Genomic DNA, 18,443 nt, shown 5'->3' on the forward strand with positions numbered 1-18,443 from the left:
AATACCATTTGTCAATCTATAAATTACAGCAACATTTTTATTCTATTTCATTATTAGAGAGATCATTAACAAAAAAAAAAGAAGCTCTCTGAATATATTTTGAACCATTATACTATTTTGTTTAATAGAAAATTCAGTGACAGGGACACACACACAAAAAAAAAATAGAAGAAAATGGATTTAAAGATAAGTGATAGGAAGGTGGGCGACACCATTGCTTTTGATCTAAGTGTTTGGTCCCTATACATTTCTTTCTTTTTTTCTTTTATATTTTCCAATATATATTATCCATACTCGGTGATATAATTCAAGAGAATCAATACTGTTTTGGAAACATTCTTCATCCGGTAGATGATTGGGAGATTCTTCATCTTGGAGGCAATAACACATTGTAATTTTCTTGAATGTCTGGTTACAATTTCTGAGAGTTATGTGAGAATGAGATAGCACAATGTAAAGTTGTAAAACCGTTGAAATAGACGTTGAACGTTGAAATAGACGTTGAACTTACAAATTGAAAATTTGTAAAGCAAAAAATTATACTTTTTAAAGTATAAGAAGTTGTCGAAGTTATATAGTAACAACCACTAGTCCATGTTACCACATTTTTTTTTTTTGAATTATACAGAGGTATCCTGGCCCCACCGAAGTGGTCCAGACTAGTCACGTGTTGCCACATGTCGGTCCTCTGTCCCTGGCGATGCCGAAATGTTAATTCCCCAGTGACCGGGATTCGAACCCAGGTAGCGGAACTCACAGCTGTGAACTCTTTACCAACTGAGCTAGAAGCGCTGGTTACCATGTTACCACATTGCTAGCGCTTTTATGATATAGCCAGCTTGCAATTTAGTGTAGTAGTAGTATCAACCTATGCCTTACCTTCAATATGTTCTCATAAACTGTGGCTTTTCTCTGGCGTACAAAGTTACATTCATTTTATGGAAATTATATTTGTCCTAAAATCTTCTACTTCTATTGAGTAATTTCTTATTTATTAAGTTTATGGAAATCATCACCGGGTTGAATGTAAGTTTTAGTCAATATGAGTAGAAGAGTTTCGTCTTCTGGTTACTAAACTAGTGATGAAGTTCCTTCAATTGTACTACAGGAGGTCAAAACTGTGGAGCTTGTAAATCTGAGTGGAATTGGTCCTGCATTCTTGTTTCAGTCAAACACTGGTTACGCCCATTTCCATGGTTCTTTTTGGAAGCATCATCAAGAAGCTGGTAATGAAATTACATGAACCAGATCTGTTTTTTATCTCTTGTTATGAAACATCAGCAGCTGTGAAGAGAGCTTACACTCTGTGTTCATCCAGACAAATTACAGCAAAGAGGTGAAAACATTCACCAGAAATGTATTACATCAAGGTAACTAACTACACACGTATCTTATGTTTTGTAACACTTTCAAACAAAATTTTGTTACTTTTCTAAATTTGTAGGGAGCTTGGAACAGATTCAATTAAGGAGAAAGGTAAAGCGTTGGTTTATTGACTTTGACCTTGGTATATAACGATCATGATTTTCTTTTAAAAAAAATGTGAAGTCATACTAGTGTAATTGTAAATTTCTACAAAAATGTTTTCTAGAATCATTAGATGAGTTCTTAACAAAACGTTATTCATTTATTTGACTAATGTTTCAACAATAAAACCGTGTTATTTTCAGATGCTAATTCTATTAATGTAATATAAACCGAGTCTCGTGGAAGTTCATTGATGATGTGATGTCAAAGATTGCGTTAGCTAGTAGAATTGAAAAGTCAAAGAAGCTCAACGAATCCATCCCTCTTATCATGTAATTTCTGTTATTTTATATAACTAAACATATTTTTTTTTACTTTTTGAACTGGCAGCCAAACTCTGACCATTTCTACTTTCAAATTAAAGAAGATACAACCATAAGATCTCATCACATCTCCGTATATAACAACACAGATGAACCTCTTGCTCATTACAACAACAACAAAAAAAAGCAACAACAAAACCTTCTCTTCACTTCCTCTCTTTACATCATCTTATAACCTCTCTATATTTTACAGTTAATTAAGCAAGACAATTAAAAGATGCAAATGCTAAGAAGCTTTAGCACTAGGACAAGAAGCCGTCGTGGAGGCTACGAGCGAGTAAGTGATGATTCAACTTTCAGCTTACTCGGAGCCAAGCTAAGAAGATCAACGAGTGTTCCTTACTACGCTCCATCTATAAAGCTCGGTGCTGGTGGTGTTCCAACCATTCTCGAGGAGCTTCCTCGTCAAAAATCCAAGAAAGTCAAACCAACAAGCAAATTTAGCCACCCTATCTTTAGCTTTTTGTACGGAAAGAAGAAGAAGTCAACGACGACAAAGCCTGAGTTCTCTAGGTATCTTGAGTATTTGAAAGAAGGTGGTATGTGGGATGCGAGATCTAATGCGCCTGTTATTTATTACAAGTAGATGAGTTTATGAAAAATGAAAATCAAGAAAGGTTTTAAGTTTTCATTTAGTTCAAATGAGTTTATATATTTTAGTTTTGTAATGTTATTTCTATATTATGATGACCGATTCATTCATTTGATTTATAAGAATATTACAAATCTTGGAAGCAAAATTGCATGTTCTTGAGAACATTAAAAGTTTCAAAAGCAAACATTAGACGAGTCTAAAAGCCAAAGGTCAAACAGTTTTGGTTTGACTATAAAAAAATAAAAATAAAAAGTTTGGTTTGGACTATATATGATGTCCAGTCTAACCGTGCCCTTTAAGGGAAGTCTGAATAATGAATCTCTCTTTGGTTACGTGGAGCTCAAGGGAGAGCTCTCCTCTTCGATTTTCATTGTTTTAGGTACTTCCTAGATGAAGTTTCTAAACCTATAGGTCCTATAGCTGAAGCTTCGCTAGACCTAATGGTGTCGGATCTTCTCACAACAGATCTACAATGGAGAAAAGAAAAGATAGAGAGACTGCTACCTATCTATGCGGCACAAATTCAGTGCATCCAACCGAGTCGTAAAGGTACCGAAGACACTGTGATCTGGCACAAAACTAAATCAGGCGTATACACAACACGATCAGGATACTTTGTGGCATCAAACCAGGAACCTACAACAAACCAGGAGGAGAATCTGGTTAGTTTTGATTGGATTAAAGATGTATGGGCAGGAAACTTCTCACCAAAGATAAGAACGTTCTTGTGGGCAATGCTTCAGAACTCCCTCCCTTTAGGCGCTAATCTACAAACAAGAGGTGTTTTGTCAGGAAAATATTGTGTTAGATGTCAAGAGATTGAAACAGCAACACATTGTTTCTTTACCTGCCCTTTTGCAAAAAGAGTGTGGGAGATGATACCTCTGCAAAGAGCTGTGGCAATATCAGATGAAGACTCGCTCCAAAGTACTGTCAGGAAATTCAGATCAGTGGCCTGTCTCCCTCCTTCTGGAATCGTCTTTAATATCTTGCCATGGGTCCTTTGGGCAATCTGGATCTCACGGAACACTCTGATCTTCGAAAACAGAGCAATTCTAGCGGAAGAAACTGCAGTGAAAAGCCAACGGTTAGCAATCGAATGGACGCAATCGCAAGGGAGAACAAAAGAAAAACAACACTTACAAGCTCAAGCTCAGACGCGACCGAAACCAGTGGAGATCAGCTCCCCGGAAGCCGACACTGTTACATGCACGACCGACGCTTCGTGGGACAAGACCTCGAAGACAGCCGGCTTTGGATGGGTCTTCTCAGGAGGACCGATAACATCACCAATCCACTGATCGATGGGTCACAGCTCGGTTGGAACCCCTCTAATCGCAGAAGCTCTCGCGATGCGTGAAGCCCTCATCCAGGCGATCTCCCTCGGGTACAAGAAACTCAGGGCCTTCTCCGACAACACAACGCTCGTCAGAGCAATCAACGGCGACGGACAGTACAAAGAAATCATCGGAATCACTTCTGATATCCGACTGATCTCCTCTGACCTCGCAACTTTCTCTATCTCTCATCTTCCGAGATCAAAAAACACTTCTGCGGACTCTTTAGCTAAACGGGCTTTGCAAGCTTTTCTTCTATCATTGTACTAAACCTTAAGATTGGGCCATCTTTGGGCCTCTTCTTCTCTTTTTCTATTAATGCATTATTCAGTGACAAAAAAAAAAAAAAAGGTACTTCCTTCTCAGGACAACAACAAATGTGATGTGTTTTATGTCTTCCTTAGCCAACTCCTCGTCAACTATTCTACCATATGTATCAAACATCTTGTCCAAAACCTCATCTCCGAAGTGTGAAGCAAGCATTGACTCTTGAACAGCTCTTATCATCTTTGCAACCGCCTTACCGTAACTGAAACCATATTCGTTGCCCCAATCCTTGTCTACTTCCAAAATCTCTAACTTCTCTAATTCAAAAGACCCTTCTTTGTTCACTTCACTTTCTATCTCAGCAGCATTTGGGGCGTAGAAGTGCAGGTCGTAAGAATCGAGCTTCTCTTCCTCAATTTCTCCCTAGAATTAAATAAAAACATATTACATGGTTTCTTGATCAAATTTTCTAAATCATGACCCATATTTGTCAAATCAGAATATTATATATATATATATACTTGTGAGACAAGATCTGCTATGGATCTTGCGAGAAGTTCCCAGAAGAAAGAGTTTCCTCTACCAACATGATCAGGACCTTCTCTTCCGAGTATTATGAGGACCATTCTGCCAGATGCAACCACCTCTTTTGATCGAGACCGGAGGAACATAGAGAAATCTTCCTTGAATTGGCTGTAGTAAGCTTTGGAAACAGCTTCAGGGCTTGAGGAGCAGATGTTAATACACCCTTTGTTTATGGACTTGCCTTGATCGTCATACAAAGCTGGAGGAATCTGCAAAACAAAAAAAAAAGAGTACTCAGTATACATATATATATACACACTTACACTTGAAGAAGGTATCTATCTTTGAATTACAAATCTTGGTATTGAGATTTATGAGGCCATAAACATTCTTAAGATAAATCTTGACAAACTCTTTAGCATATTTTGAGAGTCATACAATGTATATATTAGCTTTAGTAAAATTGGGGGCCAAAATGAATGTTTAACTAGGTTTTGACTTGGACCGGCATATCACTCTGTTTACCTTTGAAAGCCAGTGTAAGCTGAAAGAGGCATAGATAAAGTGGATGGTGTTTTCAGGGAAGAGCCTCCCATAAAATGATCCAGGGAAGGCTGCAATGAAAACTGAAGGGGAATCATCATTCTTGGTATCTCTCTTGAGTTCTATATGGAAGTCAGGCAAGGACTTGAATATAGAGTTGAAGTCATTTCGGGGGAGATCGTTAAGGAAGACTCTGATTTCCGGCAAGGGCTCGTTTGGTATCTCACGGTGGTGAGCAAGTATGACGGCTTTGATGATGTCTCTAGTGGTGGAAAGAGTGTTTGGTCCTGAAGAACATCCCAGATCGGCTATTCCTACACCTTTGGGTCTTGTCTCTTTGTAGAGTTGTTGGAGTGTCTCTAGTGTTATGTCTCTTGCCTGATCAGAAGCTTTCTTCTGCTAATAACAGAAAAAAAGAGGGTCGTTATAGAAGTCAAGACTATGAAGTAAGTGAAGACATTTGAAATATCAAGAACCTGGAAGGAAGAGTTTCTTGCATAACTAGTTTTCCCAACTCCTCCAGTCATGTGAAACTCTCTTTGTAGATCCATCTTATCCATCACAATGACAACAAAAAGAAATATTTCTTGGGTTAGGGTTTGTTCTTTTGGTGTACGAATTTGCTTTTCTTAAAGGAGTAAGATTTGGCATGTCAACTCAATCTTTCCTTAAAGGAGTAATATATAGGACCCATAAATAATAAAAAAGCACACCTACTCACATATATTAGCAATAAATTTAATGAATCCAGAGCCTTAATCACCTCGATAGTTGGAGTTGCAGTACTCTAGTCTTTGCCATGATAGTGAGTGTATTCTTTGTAAGTTGTCAAAAGACATACACGTTAGTCACCAAGGAGAGTTTGATACATTGAAGAAAAAATATATATTGTTTAAGGGAGACATAGCGAATATATGAGAGTGGCTCTGTGCCTCTGTGATACACTGAAATTTGGATCAAGTCCCAATTTCCCACTAGAAGCAAGAAAACATGTGAACACTATAATTAAGTGACTTAATAATGTGCACATGGCTTTCATGCACCCATCTCAAGTCTTACATAAAATTACAATGATCAACATTTTATATAGGAAAAGACATTTGCTACCTTTTAAGCTGCAAAGATTAGGTAACGTGTTGCGTTAACAGAACGAACTACTTGGACATCATTCTCTTTGAGTCCGATCATACAAGATGTTGGTAAGAGGAGTTGGTAGCGAACGAATCTTAACAACATCTTGTATGAAGCGATGGTGGCAAACACTTCCTTTCTCTGAACAAGAGAGAGTTTCTTTAAAGGATACTATTATATGCACGTGAGAGGCATGTGCGTGTACTATTATTATTTATATATAAACATTATATAATATATGCATTGTTTTTTTTAAACACTATACACATTGTTTAAAGCCTAATTTTTATTTAAGAATATTTTTCCTTAGTAATTTACATAGCTGATAATTTTTTTTGTCAAAGATTCTGATAAGTGGTTGCCTATATAGTTGCAATAATATAAAGCTGTTAATCTTGTTTTAGTTAAGCAAGATTGCAAAAAATCTTTGCAATATCTTAAGCCAGTTAAAAAAAAGTCTTACCTTTTTATTTTTATTTTTATTTTGTCGGCAACTTTTTTATTTAAAATATGAAAACTGAGTGTGTCTAGCAGAAAAAAATATTTAAAAGAATGTCGCTTAAGATAATCAATGGATTATATCATATATCTCAAATACTAGATCAAGACAAAAAAAAAAAAAACTGATAACAACGAAGTCATTATCAGCTATTTTGAATATTCCTTTCTGAAATAGAAATTGCAACAGATTTATCCTAGTTATACTACTAAATTAAAATTAGTTTTTTTACGCATATCGTTTTTTATATATAGATTCCAAGCCAAATACTGGCATATTCCACTCGATCATATATATATATATATATAAAACCTAGTTACCAACTAAACACTACAAACAATAAAGTTCTTAGAAGCCATCACAGATTAAGCATGAAGATATTCATACTCTCCATCCTACTTCTAAGCATCACCACGTTAATCAATGGTGGAATAACAAGCAAATACGTGCGACAAGCCCAACCAGCAAACGAGATGTCTCTCGAAACATTCCCTTCTCCACCCGGTCACAATGCTCCAGAACAGGTTTTAATTTTTTATTTATTTTTATTATCAGTTGTATCTTTTTTTGGACAAAATTATCAGTTGTATATCTTAATATATCAAAACCACGTACTTGCATAATTGCATTGATTTTTTCCGTTATTGTTTCAGGTTCATCTAACGCAAGGAGATCGCGATGGCCGTGGCATGATCATCTCGTGGGTGACACCGTTAAACCTAGCTGGTTCTGACGTGGTTACTTACTGGATCGCCGATAATGGAAGTGACGTGAAGCGGAGAAAGAAGAAAGCCTCCACGTCGTCTTACAAATTTTATGACTATTCTTCTGGATTTCTTCATCACTCCACCATTAAAAATCTCGAGGTTTGTGTACTTTGTATTACTTAACTTGTCATCCAAGGAACAACGGGGTCTTCTTTTTATACGGTGTCTTAATGTTTCTGTTCTACATGTCAGTACGATACTAAATACATCTATGAGGTTGGTACTGATAAATCAGTTAGACAATTCTCCTTCACAACTCCCCCGAAGGTTGGACCTGATGTTCCATACACATTCGGGATTATTGGTAATTAACTGATCTTTCTTTATTAGCCTAGATTTAAAACTAGTATTTGCACATCAATATCTAATGAGTCATTATTTTTGTAGGTGATCTTGGACAAACCTATGCTTCTAACGAAACCTTGTACCAATACATGTCGAACCCTAAAGGCCAAACCATTCTCTTTCCCGGAGACTTGGCTTACCAAGACAACCATCCAAACCATGACCAGAGAAAATGGGATACTTATGGAAGATTCATGGAGCCTTGCGCTGCTTACCAGCCCATTATCTATGCCGCCGGGAATCACGAGATTGATTTCGTTCCAAACATAGTAAGATTCACCTATTTCAAGTCTTTTCGTAATTTAGTTTGGTTCAGATTCGGTTTACTTACAATTTGAATCTTAAATCAGGGTGAGCGTCACCCATTCAGGCCTTATAGTCACCGCTACACTAACGCCTTCAAAACCTCAGGGAGCATATCCCCTCTTTGGTACTCAGTCAGACGTGGTCCTGCTCACATCATCGTCCTCTCCTCTTACTCTGGCTACGGTAACAAGAAAAATCACAAAAACAAAGACTTGTAAACTTTCTTGATTTTGTTTACATAACACTTATCTCCTTTCTAGGCAAATACACACCGCAATACGTGTGGCTTGAGCAAGAGCTGAAGAAAGTGAACAGAGAGGAGACTCCATGGTTGATTGTTATGGTTCACTCTCCGTGGTACAATAGTGTCAACTACCATTACATGGAAGGTGAGAGCATGAGGGTGATGTTCGAGTCGTGGTTTGTTAACAGCAAGGTTGATTTGGTCTTGGCTGGTCATGTCCATGCGTATGAGAGATCCGAACGTGTTTCCAATATTAAGTATAATATCACCAATGGCTTGAGCACTCCAGTGAAAGATCCTAATGCTCCAATTTACATCACAATCGGAGATGGAGGAAACATTGAAGGAATCGCAAATAGGTAAATATTTTGTTTGCTCTATTTTTAGTGTTTTAATTATATAGAAACTAATATGCTATGTTACTCTCTTTCCAACAGTTTTACTGATCCGCAACCGAGTTACTCAGCCTATAGGGAATCGAGTTTTGGTCATGCTCTTCTCGAGATTAAGAACAAGACTCACGCACAGTACACATGGCATAGGAACCAAGACAATGAAGCCATAGCAGCTGATTCTGTTATGATGTATAACAGATACTTCTTTCCAAAGGAGGAGACAGCGCGTGACTGTTTCATTTGCTGATTTGAAAAAGGAGGGTTTTTTTAGTTTGTTTTTTTTCTTTGGTTTTATGTTTAGGTTATGGATTTTTCAATTTAGATTGCATTGTTATTTCGGATATTCAGTTTAAATCTTTAAATAATATTTTATTATTGGAGTCGCTTCAAAATTTAGATCAATCATAATCTCTTCCGTTTAAGGAAAAAATATACCAAGATATTGAGTTATTAACATAACTAGATCTTGACCCGCGCTTTTGAAGCGCGTAATATTTTACGATGAAAAAATTCACTAATAACTTAACAAATATTTTGGTAATTTTTAAAGAGTGTGTATTTAAAATATTTTTGCATTTAAATCAGTGTTTTTAAATTCAACCCGATTGTGATTATACCGGTTAATCCGGAGATCTGACAATTTTAAAAAATTCATATTAAAAAAATCACTAAAACCCGAGACTAACCGATTGAACTGATGGATGACCGATATGTAATCTAATTTGATTTAAATTGTAATATTTTCATAATCTGTAATCTTATAATCCAAATTTTAAAGTTTATTATTTTGCAATTTATGAAATTATGACGTTTCTACAAAATTTTAAAGAGAAAATGATAGATATAAAATAACTAAAATTAATTATTGTATTGTTTGGAAACATTGATAGTAGTATAAAAATATATTGTTTAGAAATATTGATAGTAGTATAAAGAAATAAGTATATTGTTTGGATACATGTATAGTAATATAAAGAAAGGAACATTAGTGATTTAATGTAGGTTTAACTATAAAGTATAAATATGTATTTAATTTAAAAACTTACAAAATAAATGTTAGGTCCAACAGAATGTTTCTGTTTTAATAAGATAGATTTGTTCTGTTATCTGTTCCATAGTCTTAGGCACACGCAGAATACTACCTTATGATAGTATAATCATATTCAACTAATAGCCTTTTATTTATATTAAGTGGAACACATAAATACTTATATAGAAAATCTCAAGCTTAAATGATATTTGGAATCAAACTTATTGGGTGAAGATATAAATATCAGAAGAAAGAGTGATATGATTCATATGAATCATTCATATATATTTAGTGTGTTTTCGAGTGTTTCACTTTCTCACTCCTTTTGTCAGACCAAGCATTAAGAGGACAAGCTTGAAGTAAGCATCACGAAATGCGAGTCTAATAAAGTTGAGCTTGAAGTTGTTCCATGGAGGGTATCGAGCTTCAAGATCCATTGCTAAGCTTCCTTCCATTATTGCCTTCTCATGACTGAAACACTCGAATGAGTATTTCCCGTGATACCTTCCCATTCCACTCTGTCCTACTCCTCCAAAGGGCAATGCATCACACATATACTGCAATTCCAATTAAAAGTTGAAGATATGAGACACTTCTACATTGTCTGTAATCAGAGTCAATATACAAAGTTCTACACTCAGCCTAGACTAATTTTGTGGAGATTAATCTTACCTGGATCATGAGGTCGTTGAAGGTAACACTTCCAGAGGATGTTTCTGACAAGATTCTAGTTTTAAGGTTCTTGTCATTGGTGAATGCATAGATAGCAAGTGGCTTTGGTTTTGACTTGATGAACCCTATGCTTTCTTGGATGTCACGTAACTTCGTTACATCCGAGGAAATAAACAAATAATAAGCAACGATACCTCGAAAGTATTTTTACTAACTAAGATTTTATGCTTTAAATATGCTTACTGTGATAATAGGGAGAATTGGACCAAATATTTCTTCATTCATTATCTCAGAATCAAGAGGAGGATCCAACAAGATCGTTGGCTCAACATACCTGCCAAACAAAATTAGGTTAAAATTTTTGTAAAACAGATTACTTTTCATACAAGAAACATGATTGAGTCAAAAGATTACAGCTTCTCTTCATCCATGGAGCCACCATAGACGATTGAAGCTTTAACACGAGGATCATTTAGAAGACGAGACAATCTCTGAAAGTGTTTCTTGGTGACAATCTTAGAGAGACATCCAGATTCTTTAGGGTTTTCCCCAAAGAAAGACCTTATCACCGGCTTAAACATATCAATCTATAGAAAATCACCAAAGTCTTAGAGATACTACAGGAACAGCGTTTGCATTTGCGTTTGTGTATTCACGTACCAGAGTAGACGCAAAACTCTGTTCGACAAGAACGTAATCTACAGAGATACAAGCTTGCCCACTGCAAGATCCCCATTTTCCTCCAGAGATTCTCTTCACAACCGACTATATGTTCCTCATCAATAATAAAAAATTCAGGCACTTTCACTATCATATCAAGCTTAAGCTAAAAAGAAGAAGCTGTAGCTAAGAATAACAAAGCGAAGAACACACCTTCATGTCCTTAGAAACGGAGTGGTGGTCAATAATGGTGGGACATTTACCACCGAGCTCCAACGTCACAGGAGTCAAATGCTCTGCAGCTGCAGCCATTATGATCTTTCCAATCTTTGGACTCCCTACAAGCAAATACACAACAACAATTATGTGAATGCCGCTCAGAGCCAGATTTGAAATTTTTGGAAGTCTTAAACAATTTTTAGTATGAACTTTAGTAAAAAAAAAATATTTTAAATAATTTGGGATTTTATGTTCATTTACATTAGTTCATAAAATTTGGGGGTACGAAGCCGTTACAAGCGAGTTATTGAGTGTTAAGGGATGAATTGAATGATACCTGTGAAGAAGATCTTGTCCCATTGATGCTGTAAGAGGATGGTTGCAACATCAGGTCCTCCTTCGATAACTTTGATGGCTTTAGTGTCGAGATAAGACGGGATTAACTTGGCAAGCAAGGCAGATGCGTTAGGGCTTAATTCAGATGCCTTGAGCAGAACGGTATTTCCTGCTGCTATTGCCCCAATCATTGGGTCTAAAGACAAAGCTGACCAAAAACAATAAATAATGACAGTGTTAAATCTATTAAAAGACCTCAAAAGAACATTGAAATGATTCAAGATCCAATTCTTACATATAGGAAAGTTCCAGCTAGACAGAACAAGAACCGTCCCATAAGGTTCTGAGATCACTTTCCCTGTTGCTGGGTAGAACAACAGAGGAAGGTTGCTCTGTTTTTTCATCACCAAAAAAATAATTAGCCAAAAAGGATTAATATATCTTGCAAAGTTTCTTAAACCGAGATCAAGATTGTCTCATATACAGTTACTAACTATGTGCGTAGTGTATGGTTCTTACCTTTTTGGGAACGACCCAATTATCAAGACAGTTTAAAGCAGTAGTAGCTGATCTCATGACAAAACCAAGCTCATCTCTGAAAGCTTCAGAACTGTGTTTACCCAAATCTTGAAACAGAACATCGCTCATCTTCTCTTCGTTGTCTTTAACCATCTCGATTATGGCTCCGAGCTGTGCCTTTCTCCACTTCACACTCCTCGTCCTACCGCTTGCAAACGTCTCTCTCATCTCTCTCAAGCTCTGATCCACAGTCTCCTTCATGGCCTCCATTGCCTCACTCTCTACCGAAGCGGAGGTTGGTTAATAAAAAGCTCGTTTGTTCGATTGCCTCTTAAGGAGCTAGAAGGTTTCAGTTTCAACCACTTGTACTCTTGTAGTAGGTGGTTGATGAAAGAGGAAAGAAAAACTAGTTGGGGGAATGATAAGGTATACAACATTAACTAGGTTCTGCAATCTTAAGTTTAACAATCGTTATCGTGAAGATGGATGTCCATGTCGATGAATTAAATGTTATCGTTGACAGATTCCTCTCGATTTCCACATGTTAGGATATTTTATACTAAGTATTTTATATTATATGAAGTTTGCGAATCGGTGATACTTTATATTATATGAAGTATGTGAATCGGTGATATTAATTGGTCTGTCTAATGTCTCACTTAACAAAGTCCGGAAAGTCTGGTTAGTAGCACTGGCCCATAAAATGCTACGCAGCTCGTAATATCTCGTATCTTTTTTGTCGACTATATAGTATCAAATTTGAATCTAACATGTTTTATTAGTTTGCTGTTATGCCGAAGAAAGTAGTAGCATAGATGATGGAATGTGGGGTGATACGATTCATACAATGTAGTTGGGAACTTCAATAAGTTTTGCGTATGTAAACGTCGATAGTACTATGATTATCAATTGTAGAGGACCAATAATAGTACGGTGATGGTTGGCAAAATAGTCACTAAATGCTAATCCGATGTGGAAAAAAATTCATTCTTTCTTTTTGTATTTTTGTCAAATATCTTTATGCTCCTATTTTTTTTTCATGTAATCCAACAAAAGAGATTTGGGATTTAGATCCCAAAATATAAATTAATGTAGATTATAGAAAAAATAGTTATGAAATTTATCCAGTATGGTGTGAAATATACCATTAAATATAGATTTTTAGCTATAAAATCGTATATATAATAATTATCATCATTTGTAATAACATTATTAATCAGACATTAAAATGGTTCTAGCCCATTTTTAATAATTAAAATATTAGTGATAAATTTTATTTTGCAAAATACTTTACAAAGTATATTACCAAAAGAAAATACTTTCCAATGAAATATAAACACATAGCTATACATACCAAGATGCATGAATTAAATAATATAGTTGGGGGGTGGGGGGGGGGGGGGAGTATATATGGAAAAATACTGCAGTATGGATGGGTACATTTACTTTTTACTTACTCTGTACTCGCTCGTATTTGATTCTTAAATTCTAACTAGATTAGGACCCGCCCTAAAGGGCGGAAATTGATTTGTCAAATTTCAATTAATAATATATGGTATATATAATATGTGTATATAATATTATATATATTTTGTGTAACATTTATATATATCTATATATACATATTAGACATATATATATAATATTTTATTAAATATATATAGAATTTAATAGTATTATAATTTGTGTTGTATTTGTTATTAGTTTGTATTTAATCTTTTTTCATTTTTGGTATAATAATTTGTCTTCTCACATCTTTTACTTTTTAACTTATACACAGAGTTATGTCTTTTTTCAAAAAAAAAACTTATACAAAAAGTCTCGTAAAATATAATATATAAAAAAACATATTTAATAAATTTACTGACCATATGCCACCATTATTTGGTTATTTGAACAAAAAAAAAATCATGTTCTTGCATAACTGTGTATATGTTGTGATATGATGTAGATGAGGAGTATATATATGGAAGTAAAGTTAGTGATACGAACATGAGCCTATGTTGGTCTATGCCACAATTATTTGGTTTTTGGAAGATCAATGAGCATAAGCATACACGGTCTTTGTATGCTTACGTTGTAAATGAGTCGGATATTTTTTCTCTTATGTCTGGAATGATATAGAACTCGTTGATTTAAGAGTGGTTCAGTTTTATATGATTTAATTATATTAAGAGATTAACCAAAAATATTATAAAAATGTTACTGGTTAGGTTAAACTAATCTATGTTGGTTAAGATTTGGTTTAATTTAAGTTGGTAGGTTGCATTGTATAGGAGGCATGATATATTCTAGCAACAATTATGAAAGAGTCCAAAATTTAAATGAGAACTTCAAATAGTAGATAATCCCTAAATTAATAGATTAGATATTTTATCTGATCAAATCGAATATCAAGTACTTGAAACACTTGTTTATTTTTAACAAACTAAGTATAAGTCCAAAATTTTATTATTCGTATAAGCCAAACTGAATACCATGTACTAAGCTTGTGTCAATCCCTAGTATGAGCTCATAAAATTAAAACTGTAAATGGAATTTTCCATTTATCTTAGTTCCAAACTAAATATACATCGATCAAAATTTCATGCAGTCCATTCAAAAATCATTTACTTTGCATTAAACCGATCGGCCCGATTGTGCTAGTTATGCTAGTTAATGTAATAGTCAATTTATCAGATTGGTGAATATCACCATAGCACACGCTTTTTTGCATTGTTAAAATACGAATGAAACAAAAAAAGATGAGCATTATAGAAACGAATAGGGGTGTTCCGAGAATCAAACTCGTGACATGGGACCTCTAGCACCCGAAGTGGGAATTATACCACTAGAAGTCTAGAACAAACACCCAGTTGCTAGAAATTTATTAAATTAATTTTAATCAAACTATAGGCTTGTGTGGTTTATGTGGATGATTGTGTAATCTTATATGCTTATGTTGCTAACCAAAATTTAGTCATGTGACATGTCAATTTTTTTTTTTTTTTGCACTTTTTGGAGTAGGATGGTTTTTGAGGTTTGAATCTTATTTTTTTTCTTTTTCATTGAAGTATATGATATTTTTATGAGTGTTAGTGTAATTACAAACCAAGATCAGTCTAGAACATTAGTCAAATTGTTATAAAATCAAGGATAGTACTAGTGTTTACTTCAATGGATCTATCACTGAGGTCGTAAAGTGTACATATAATCACTAGTCCAAATAAAGAGATGCAATTTTCAATGCTTTCACGCGCTCGTCATGTGATGGTTGTTAGTTGGTGACGTTTTCAATTCTTGCTTTGAAGAGAAACAACCAAAATGTTCTTTTGTTTGTTCCGGTACCAGGTTCGGATTCTTCTTTTTGGGCCTTCCACCGACGGTCGAGTGGGCACCTAATTACCTAAAGCCTGATTTCATATTAAATATTTTTAAATTTTTTTCAATAAAATTCAACAGATCCCGAAACGATAACGTTTTTCCTTCAGTTGTTATAATTGTAAAGTGGCAGATTTCACAGAGAAACCATATTTACAAAGGTGAGTATCACTTACCTGGTTTTTACAAAAACTCAAAAGGCAAGAGTGTCATAAGAGAGGCTCGTCATAACACCAGCTAATTTTATGACTTGACAAAATATACACATTTTTGATACACATTCAGTAACTAAAAACTATACATTTATCTTCTTGATTTTGTCTTTGATTTAAGCACACGTTTCAGGAACCAGACTGCACCATATATTCTGTCTGAGGCCTTTTGTATTGAGTATAAACAATATCTTATGACGAATTCAAAGTGGCTAAGTCCAGTGTTAATCCATATTTAATCTTGTATTACTTGTGCGGCATTGCTTCTTTTCTGAATATGCAATATCGACTATTGGGAAAGTATTTGAAACACACAAACTATACCTTTTGTCAGCATACCAAGCGACTCCAGTTTTATTTATTTGTAAAATATTATAAAGCAAATCCTTAAAGCCAAAGATTGACATAAGAAGTGAGAACAAAAAAATGGGAAATATTACTCTTTAGTTTTTCAGTCAAAGTACATGAGATGCAACGAAAACTAACAAGGAAATTAATCGGATGTTTTCTTTGTAAAAGTGCAACAACAGATAAAAGGGGGTGCAAAAACAGTGGAAAGATAGTGTATGTAGTTGTGACAATATAGTGTAAGGGGGTGCAAAACAGTGGGAATATAGTGTATGTAGTTGTGACAATAGTGTATTTAGTTATGACTTCCCGTTGACCTTTTTAGCACAGCCGGGATACCAACAATAACCTCCGTTTTGGCCGGGTCCATCACCTCCCCATCCCCATCCAAAACCCCATCCTCCGCCCTTCCCATCACTTCCTCCTCCCCCTCCACCGCCGCCGCCACCCCTACCCCGCCGCCACCCCCACCACCGCTGCCGCCTCCTCCACCACCACCACCACCACCACCACCTCCACCGCCCCCACCACCACCACCACCACCACTACCACCTCCTCCACCCCAGCCACGGCCTGAGCCACTTCCGCTACCTTGCCTCCACCGCCGCCACCACCACCACCACCGCCGCCGCCGCCGCCACCACCACCACCACCGCCGCCGCCACCACCACCGCTTCTTCTTTTCTTTTTGTGGGGATTGTCTTTTCCGGTTTCACCTCCACCACCACCTCCACCTCGCGGTTTACAATCTCCACTCTTGTTTTCATTACCATTCTCACCAACCACTGCATTTTCAAACCCAACAGTCGAAACATTCGTATAAAAGTGCTTTTCCAAAACGCTTGAAGACGCAGTAGAACTCATAGACCTACTCTCCTTTCCATCTCTCTCCTTTAGCTTTAGGTCTCTTAACCCATTAACATAGTTTGAGCTAAGAAACAACACAATAGAAGCAGTACTAAACAAGAAAAATACAAAGCTTGATGATGATCTCTCTCTTACACTCTCCATTTTAACTTACCAATATATCGAATATCGAATTATATTTGCTTCTCGTGGGCATCGATACTCTCTTCTTCATCTTCTTTTTATACTAGGTTTTCTCCACTCTTAACTTAGTATTAGCCCAAAGCATTTAGTTTAACTAATCTCATGCACATGCATCTCCCATACGGAACCTACCAACTTTTCATTTCCCTTTAATTTACAATAAAAAGCTGCAAAAAAGAGATGAAGTCGAGACTTGAGGGTAATGTATATAGGGTCTTCATTTATTAAACTTCATTAGAATTTCATCTAACTATCATAGAGTGACCAAACTATAGAAATTGCCTCACGCGAAAGATGGTCCAACAATCTACACTCTGTTGAAGGCTAAAAATTACTTTTCTTATTTGGGTATATAAGGAAAGGCGGTTAAAAGCGTGGTTCTACTAGTTTACGTCATTCTGCATTAATATAGATAACTGTGTTTCAAAAAGAAAGAAAAAAAGGGATAGATAACTGCCTCTGACATAAGGGTACGTAAGAGTTCATTGTAAATGCGTGCGGGATTTAAAATAAAGCAACATAAGACATACAATTTATTTGTGTCAACAACATAAGACACGTTAATGAATTTCAGGAAAAAAAAACATAAGACACGTTAATAAATGGAAATAAAGAACATACGATAGAAAAAATAGTAGGTAATGTGGGGCACCAAAAGGGCATGGTCTAACGTACCCTTCGAAACATTTTTTTTCTTTAGAGATGACTTCTCTTTTGGTTTACGCTATTTCCAATTGCCATAATTTCACGAAGACTCTTCGGCAGTTCGGTGGTGTGGTGTTGGTTGGATCTAAAAATATGTTCTGTGCGGTTGCAATGCTTATTATGCTTTGTTTAATTTTGTTATTATATTAACGATGTTATAATAGTATTCTTAACTTGGATAGTTGGATTAGACCACCAGTGGCGAAGAAGCAGAACTACTCTAGTTTATAATTTATTTACTCAAGCTCTATATTTGTCTTAGTTAATATAAAAGATTTTCTATAGCAATCGTAACACGTAACCAAATATTAAACCAAAGATATCTGTCCTCACTCTGTTGTCTCATTACGCCAACCACGTCGTTACAGTAAAACAAAAAATTCTGTTGCCAGGACTCAGATCCAGGTCTCTCAGGTGATGGCCGAGTATCCTGACCAGATAGACTACAATGGATTGGACTCATTGGCAATTGCATCTGGTTTAAAAATGAAACTATAACTTGATCCACGTCCGTGTGAATTTAGTTTT

The 18,443-nt window shown here is 35.7% G+C and overlaps 5 protein-coding genes across 6 annotated transcripts; 2 read left to right on the forward strand and 3 right to left on the reverse strand.

Moving 5' to 3' along the window:
• Window positions 1-146: 146 nt before the first annotated feature.
• LOC108819172 (uncharacterized) lies at window positions 147-2,590 on the forward strand. 2 transcript variants are annotated; one of them, XM_018592161.2, is made up of 6 exons: window positions 871-1,026; window positions 1,109-1,226; window positions 1,319-1,370; window positions 1,445-1,476; window positions 1,671-1,799; window positions 2,044-2,590. In XM_018592161.2, exon 6 carries the CDS (start codon window positions 2,068-2,070, stop codon window positions 2,434-2,436), a length of 369 nt encoding a protein of 122 aa, XP_018447663.1. In that variant the 5' UTR covers window positions 871-1,026; window positions 1,109-1,226; window positions 1,319-1,370; window positions 1,445-1,476; window positions 1,671-1,799; window positions 2,044-2,067; the 3' UTR covers window positions 2,437-2,590. The 2 variants fall into 2 exon arrangements, with proteins under 2 accessions (XP_018447668.1, XP_018447663.1); XM_018592166.2 differs by lacking the exon at window positions 1,671-1,799 and having other exon boundaries at window positions 147-1,026; window positions 2,044-2,073.
• LOC108819875 (probable methyltransferase TCM_000336) lies at window positions 1,799-5,677 on the reverse strand. Its single transcript, XM_056991836.1, has 8 exons — window positions 5,594-5,677; window positions 5,100-5,513; window positions 4,571-4,843; window positions 3,589-4,472; window positions 3,293-3,513; window positions 3,154-3,212; window positions 2,950-3,081; window positions 1,799-2,416 (listed from the first exon to the last, which is right to left on the reverse strand). The coding sequence occupies exons 1-4, from the start codon at window positions 5,675-5,677 to the stop codon at window positions 4,110-4,112; spliced, it is 1,134 nt and encodes a 377-aa protein (XP_056847816.1). The 3' UTR covers window positions 1,799-2,416; window positions 2,950-3,081; window positions 3,154-3,212; window positions 3,293-3,513; window positions 3,589-4,109.
• Window positions 5,678-7,059: 1,382 nt separating this feature from the next.
• LOC108819171 (purple acid phosphatase 6) lies at window positions 7,060-9,179 on the forward strand. Its single transcript, XM_018592160.2, has 7 exons — window positions 7,060-7,271; window positions 7,401-7,613; window positions 7,707-7,818; window positions 7,902-8,128; window positions 8,210-8,348; window positions 8,426-8,768; window positions 8,847-9,179. Exons 1-7 carry the CDS (start codon window positions 7,119-7,121, stop codon window positions 9,049-9,051), a joined length of 1,392 nt encoding a protein of 463 aa, XP_018447662.1. The 5' UTR covers window positions 7,060-7,118; the 3' UTR covers window positions 9,052-9,179.
• Window positions 9,180-9,966: 787 nt separating this feature from the next.
• LOC108820674 (aldehyde dehydrogenase family 3 member F1) lies at window positions 9,967-12,652 on the reverse strand. The gene is made up of 9 exons (XM_018593675.2): window positions 12,241-12,652; window positions 12,017-12,113; window positions 11,723-11,929; window positions 11,380-11,504; window positions 11,167-11,271; window positions 10,921-11,093; window positions 10,750-10,840; window positions 10,507-10,656; window positions 9,967-10,391 (listed from the first exon to the last, which is right to left on the reverse strand). The coding sequence occupies exons 1-9, from the start codon at window positions 12,508-12,510 to the stop codon at window positions 10,143-10,145; spliced, it is 1,467 nt and encodes a 488-aa protein (XP_018449177.1). The 5' UTR covers window positions 12,511-12,652; the 3' UTR covers window positions 9,967-10,142.
• A 3,584-nt stretch (window positions 12,653-16,236) lies between these two features.
• LOC108821329 (putative glycine-rich cell wall structural protein 1) lies at window positions 16,237-17,290 on the reverse strand. Its single transcript, XM_018594372.2, is given in 3 exon segments — window positions 16,237-16,615; window positions 16,618-16,751; window positions 16,754-17,290. Coding segments are annotated over 3 exon segments (708 nt in total). The 5' UTR covers window positions 17,172-17,290; the 3' UTR covers window positions 16,237-16,459.
• Window positions 17,291-18,443: the final 1,153 nt, after the last annotated feature.

This window comes from Raphanus sativus, chromosome 8, assembly GCF_000801105.2.
Source record: "Raphanus sativus cultivar WK10039 chromosome 8, ASM80110v3, whole genome shotgun sequence".
NCBI lineage: Eukaryota > Viridiplantae > Streptophyta > Magnoliopsida > Brassicales > Brassicaceae > Raphanus > Raphanus sativus.

Excerpts from the sequence above, each read along its gene's own strand:
- LOC108819172 (XM_018592161.2), top strand. The coding sequence starts at position 2,068 with ATGCAAATGCTAAGAAGCTTTAGCACTAGGACAAGAAGCCGTCGTGGA.
- LOC108819875 (XM_056991836.1), bottom strand. The coding sequence starts at position 5,677 with ATGGATAAGATGGATCTACAAAGAGAGTTTCACATGACTGGAGGAGTT. Across the intron at positions 4,844-5,099 it reads GCTTACACTGGCTTTCAAAG|ATTCCTCCAGCTTTGTATGA; the intron begins GTAAACAGAGTG and ends TTTGTTTTGCAG. Across the intron at positions 4,473-4,570 it reads TAGCAGATCTTGTCTCACAA|GGAGAAATTGAGGAAGAGAA; the intron begins GTATATATATAT and ends ATTTAATTCTAG.
- LOC108819171 (XM_018592160.2), top strand. The coding sequence starts at position 7,119 with ATGAAGATATTCATACTCTCCATCCTACTTCTAAGCATCACCACGTTA. Across the intron at positions 8,129-8,209 it reads TTGATTTCGTTCCAAACATA|GGTGAGCGTCACCCATTCAG; the intron begins GTAAGATTCACC and ends ATCTTAAATCAG. Across the intron at positions 8,769-8,846 it reads ATTGAAGGAATCGCAAATAG|TTTTACTGATCCGCAACCGA; the intron begins GTAAATATTTTG and ends TCTTTCCAACAG.
- LOC108820674 (XM_018593675.2), bottom strand. The coding sequence starts at position 12,510 with ATGGAGGCCATGAAGGAGACTGTGGATCAGAGCTTGAGAGAGATGAGA. Across the intron at positions 12,114-12,240 it reads ATTGGGTCGTTCCCAAAAAG|AGCAACCTTCCTCTGTTGTT; the intron begins GTAAGAACCATA and ends ATGAAAAAACAG. Across the intron at positions 10,392-10,506 it reads TCAACGACCTCATGATCCAG|TATATGTGTGATGCATTGCC; the intron begins GTAAGATTAATC and ends TTGGAATTGCAG.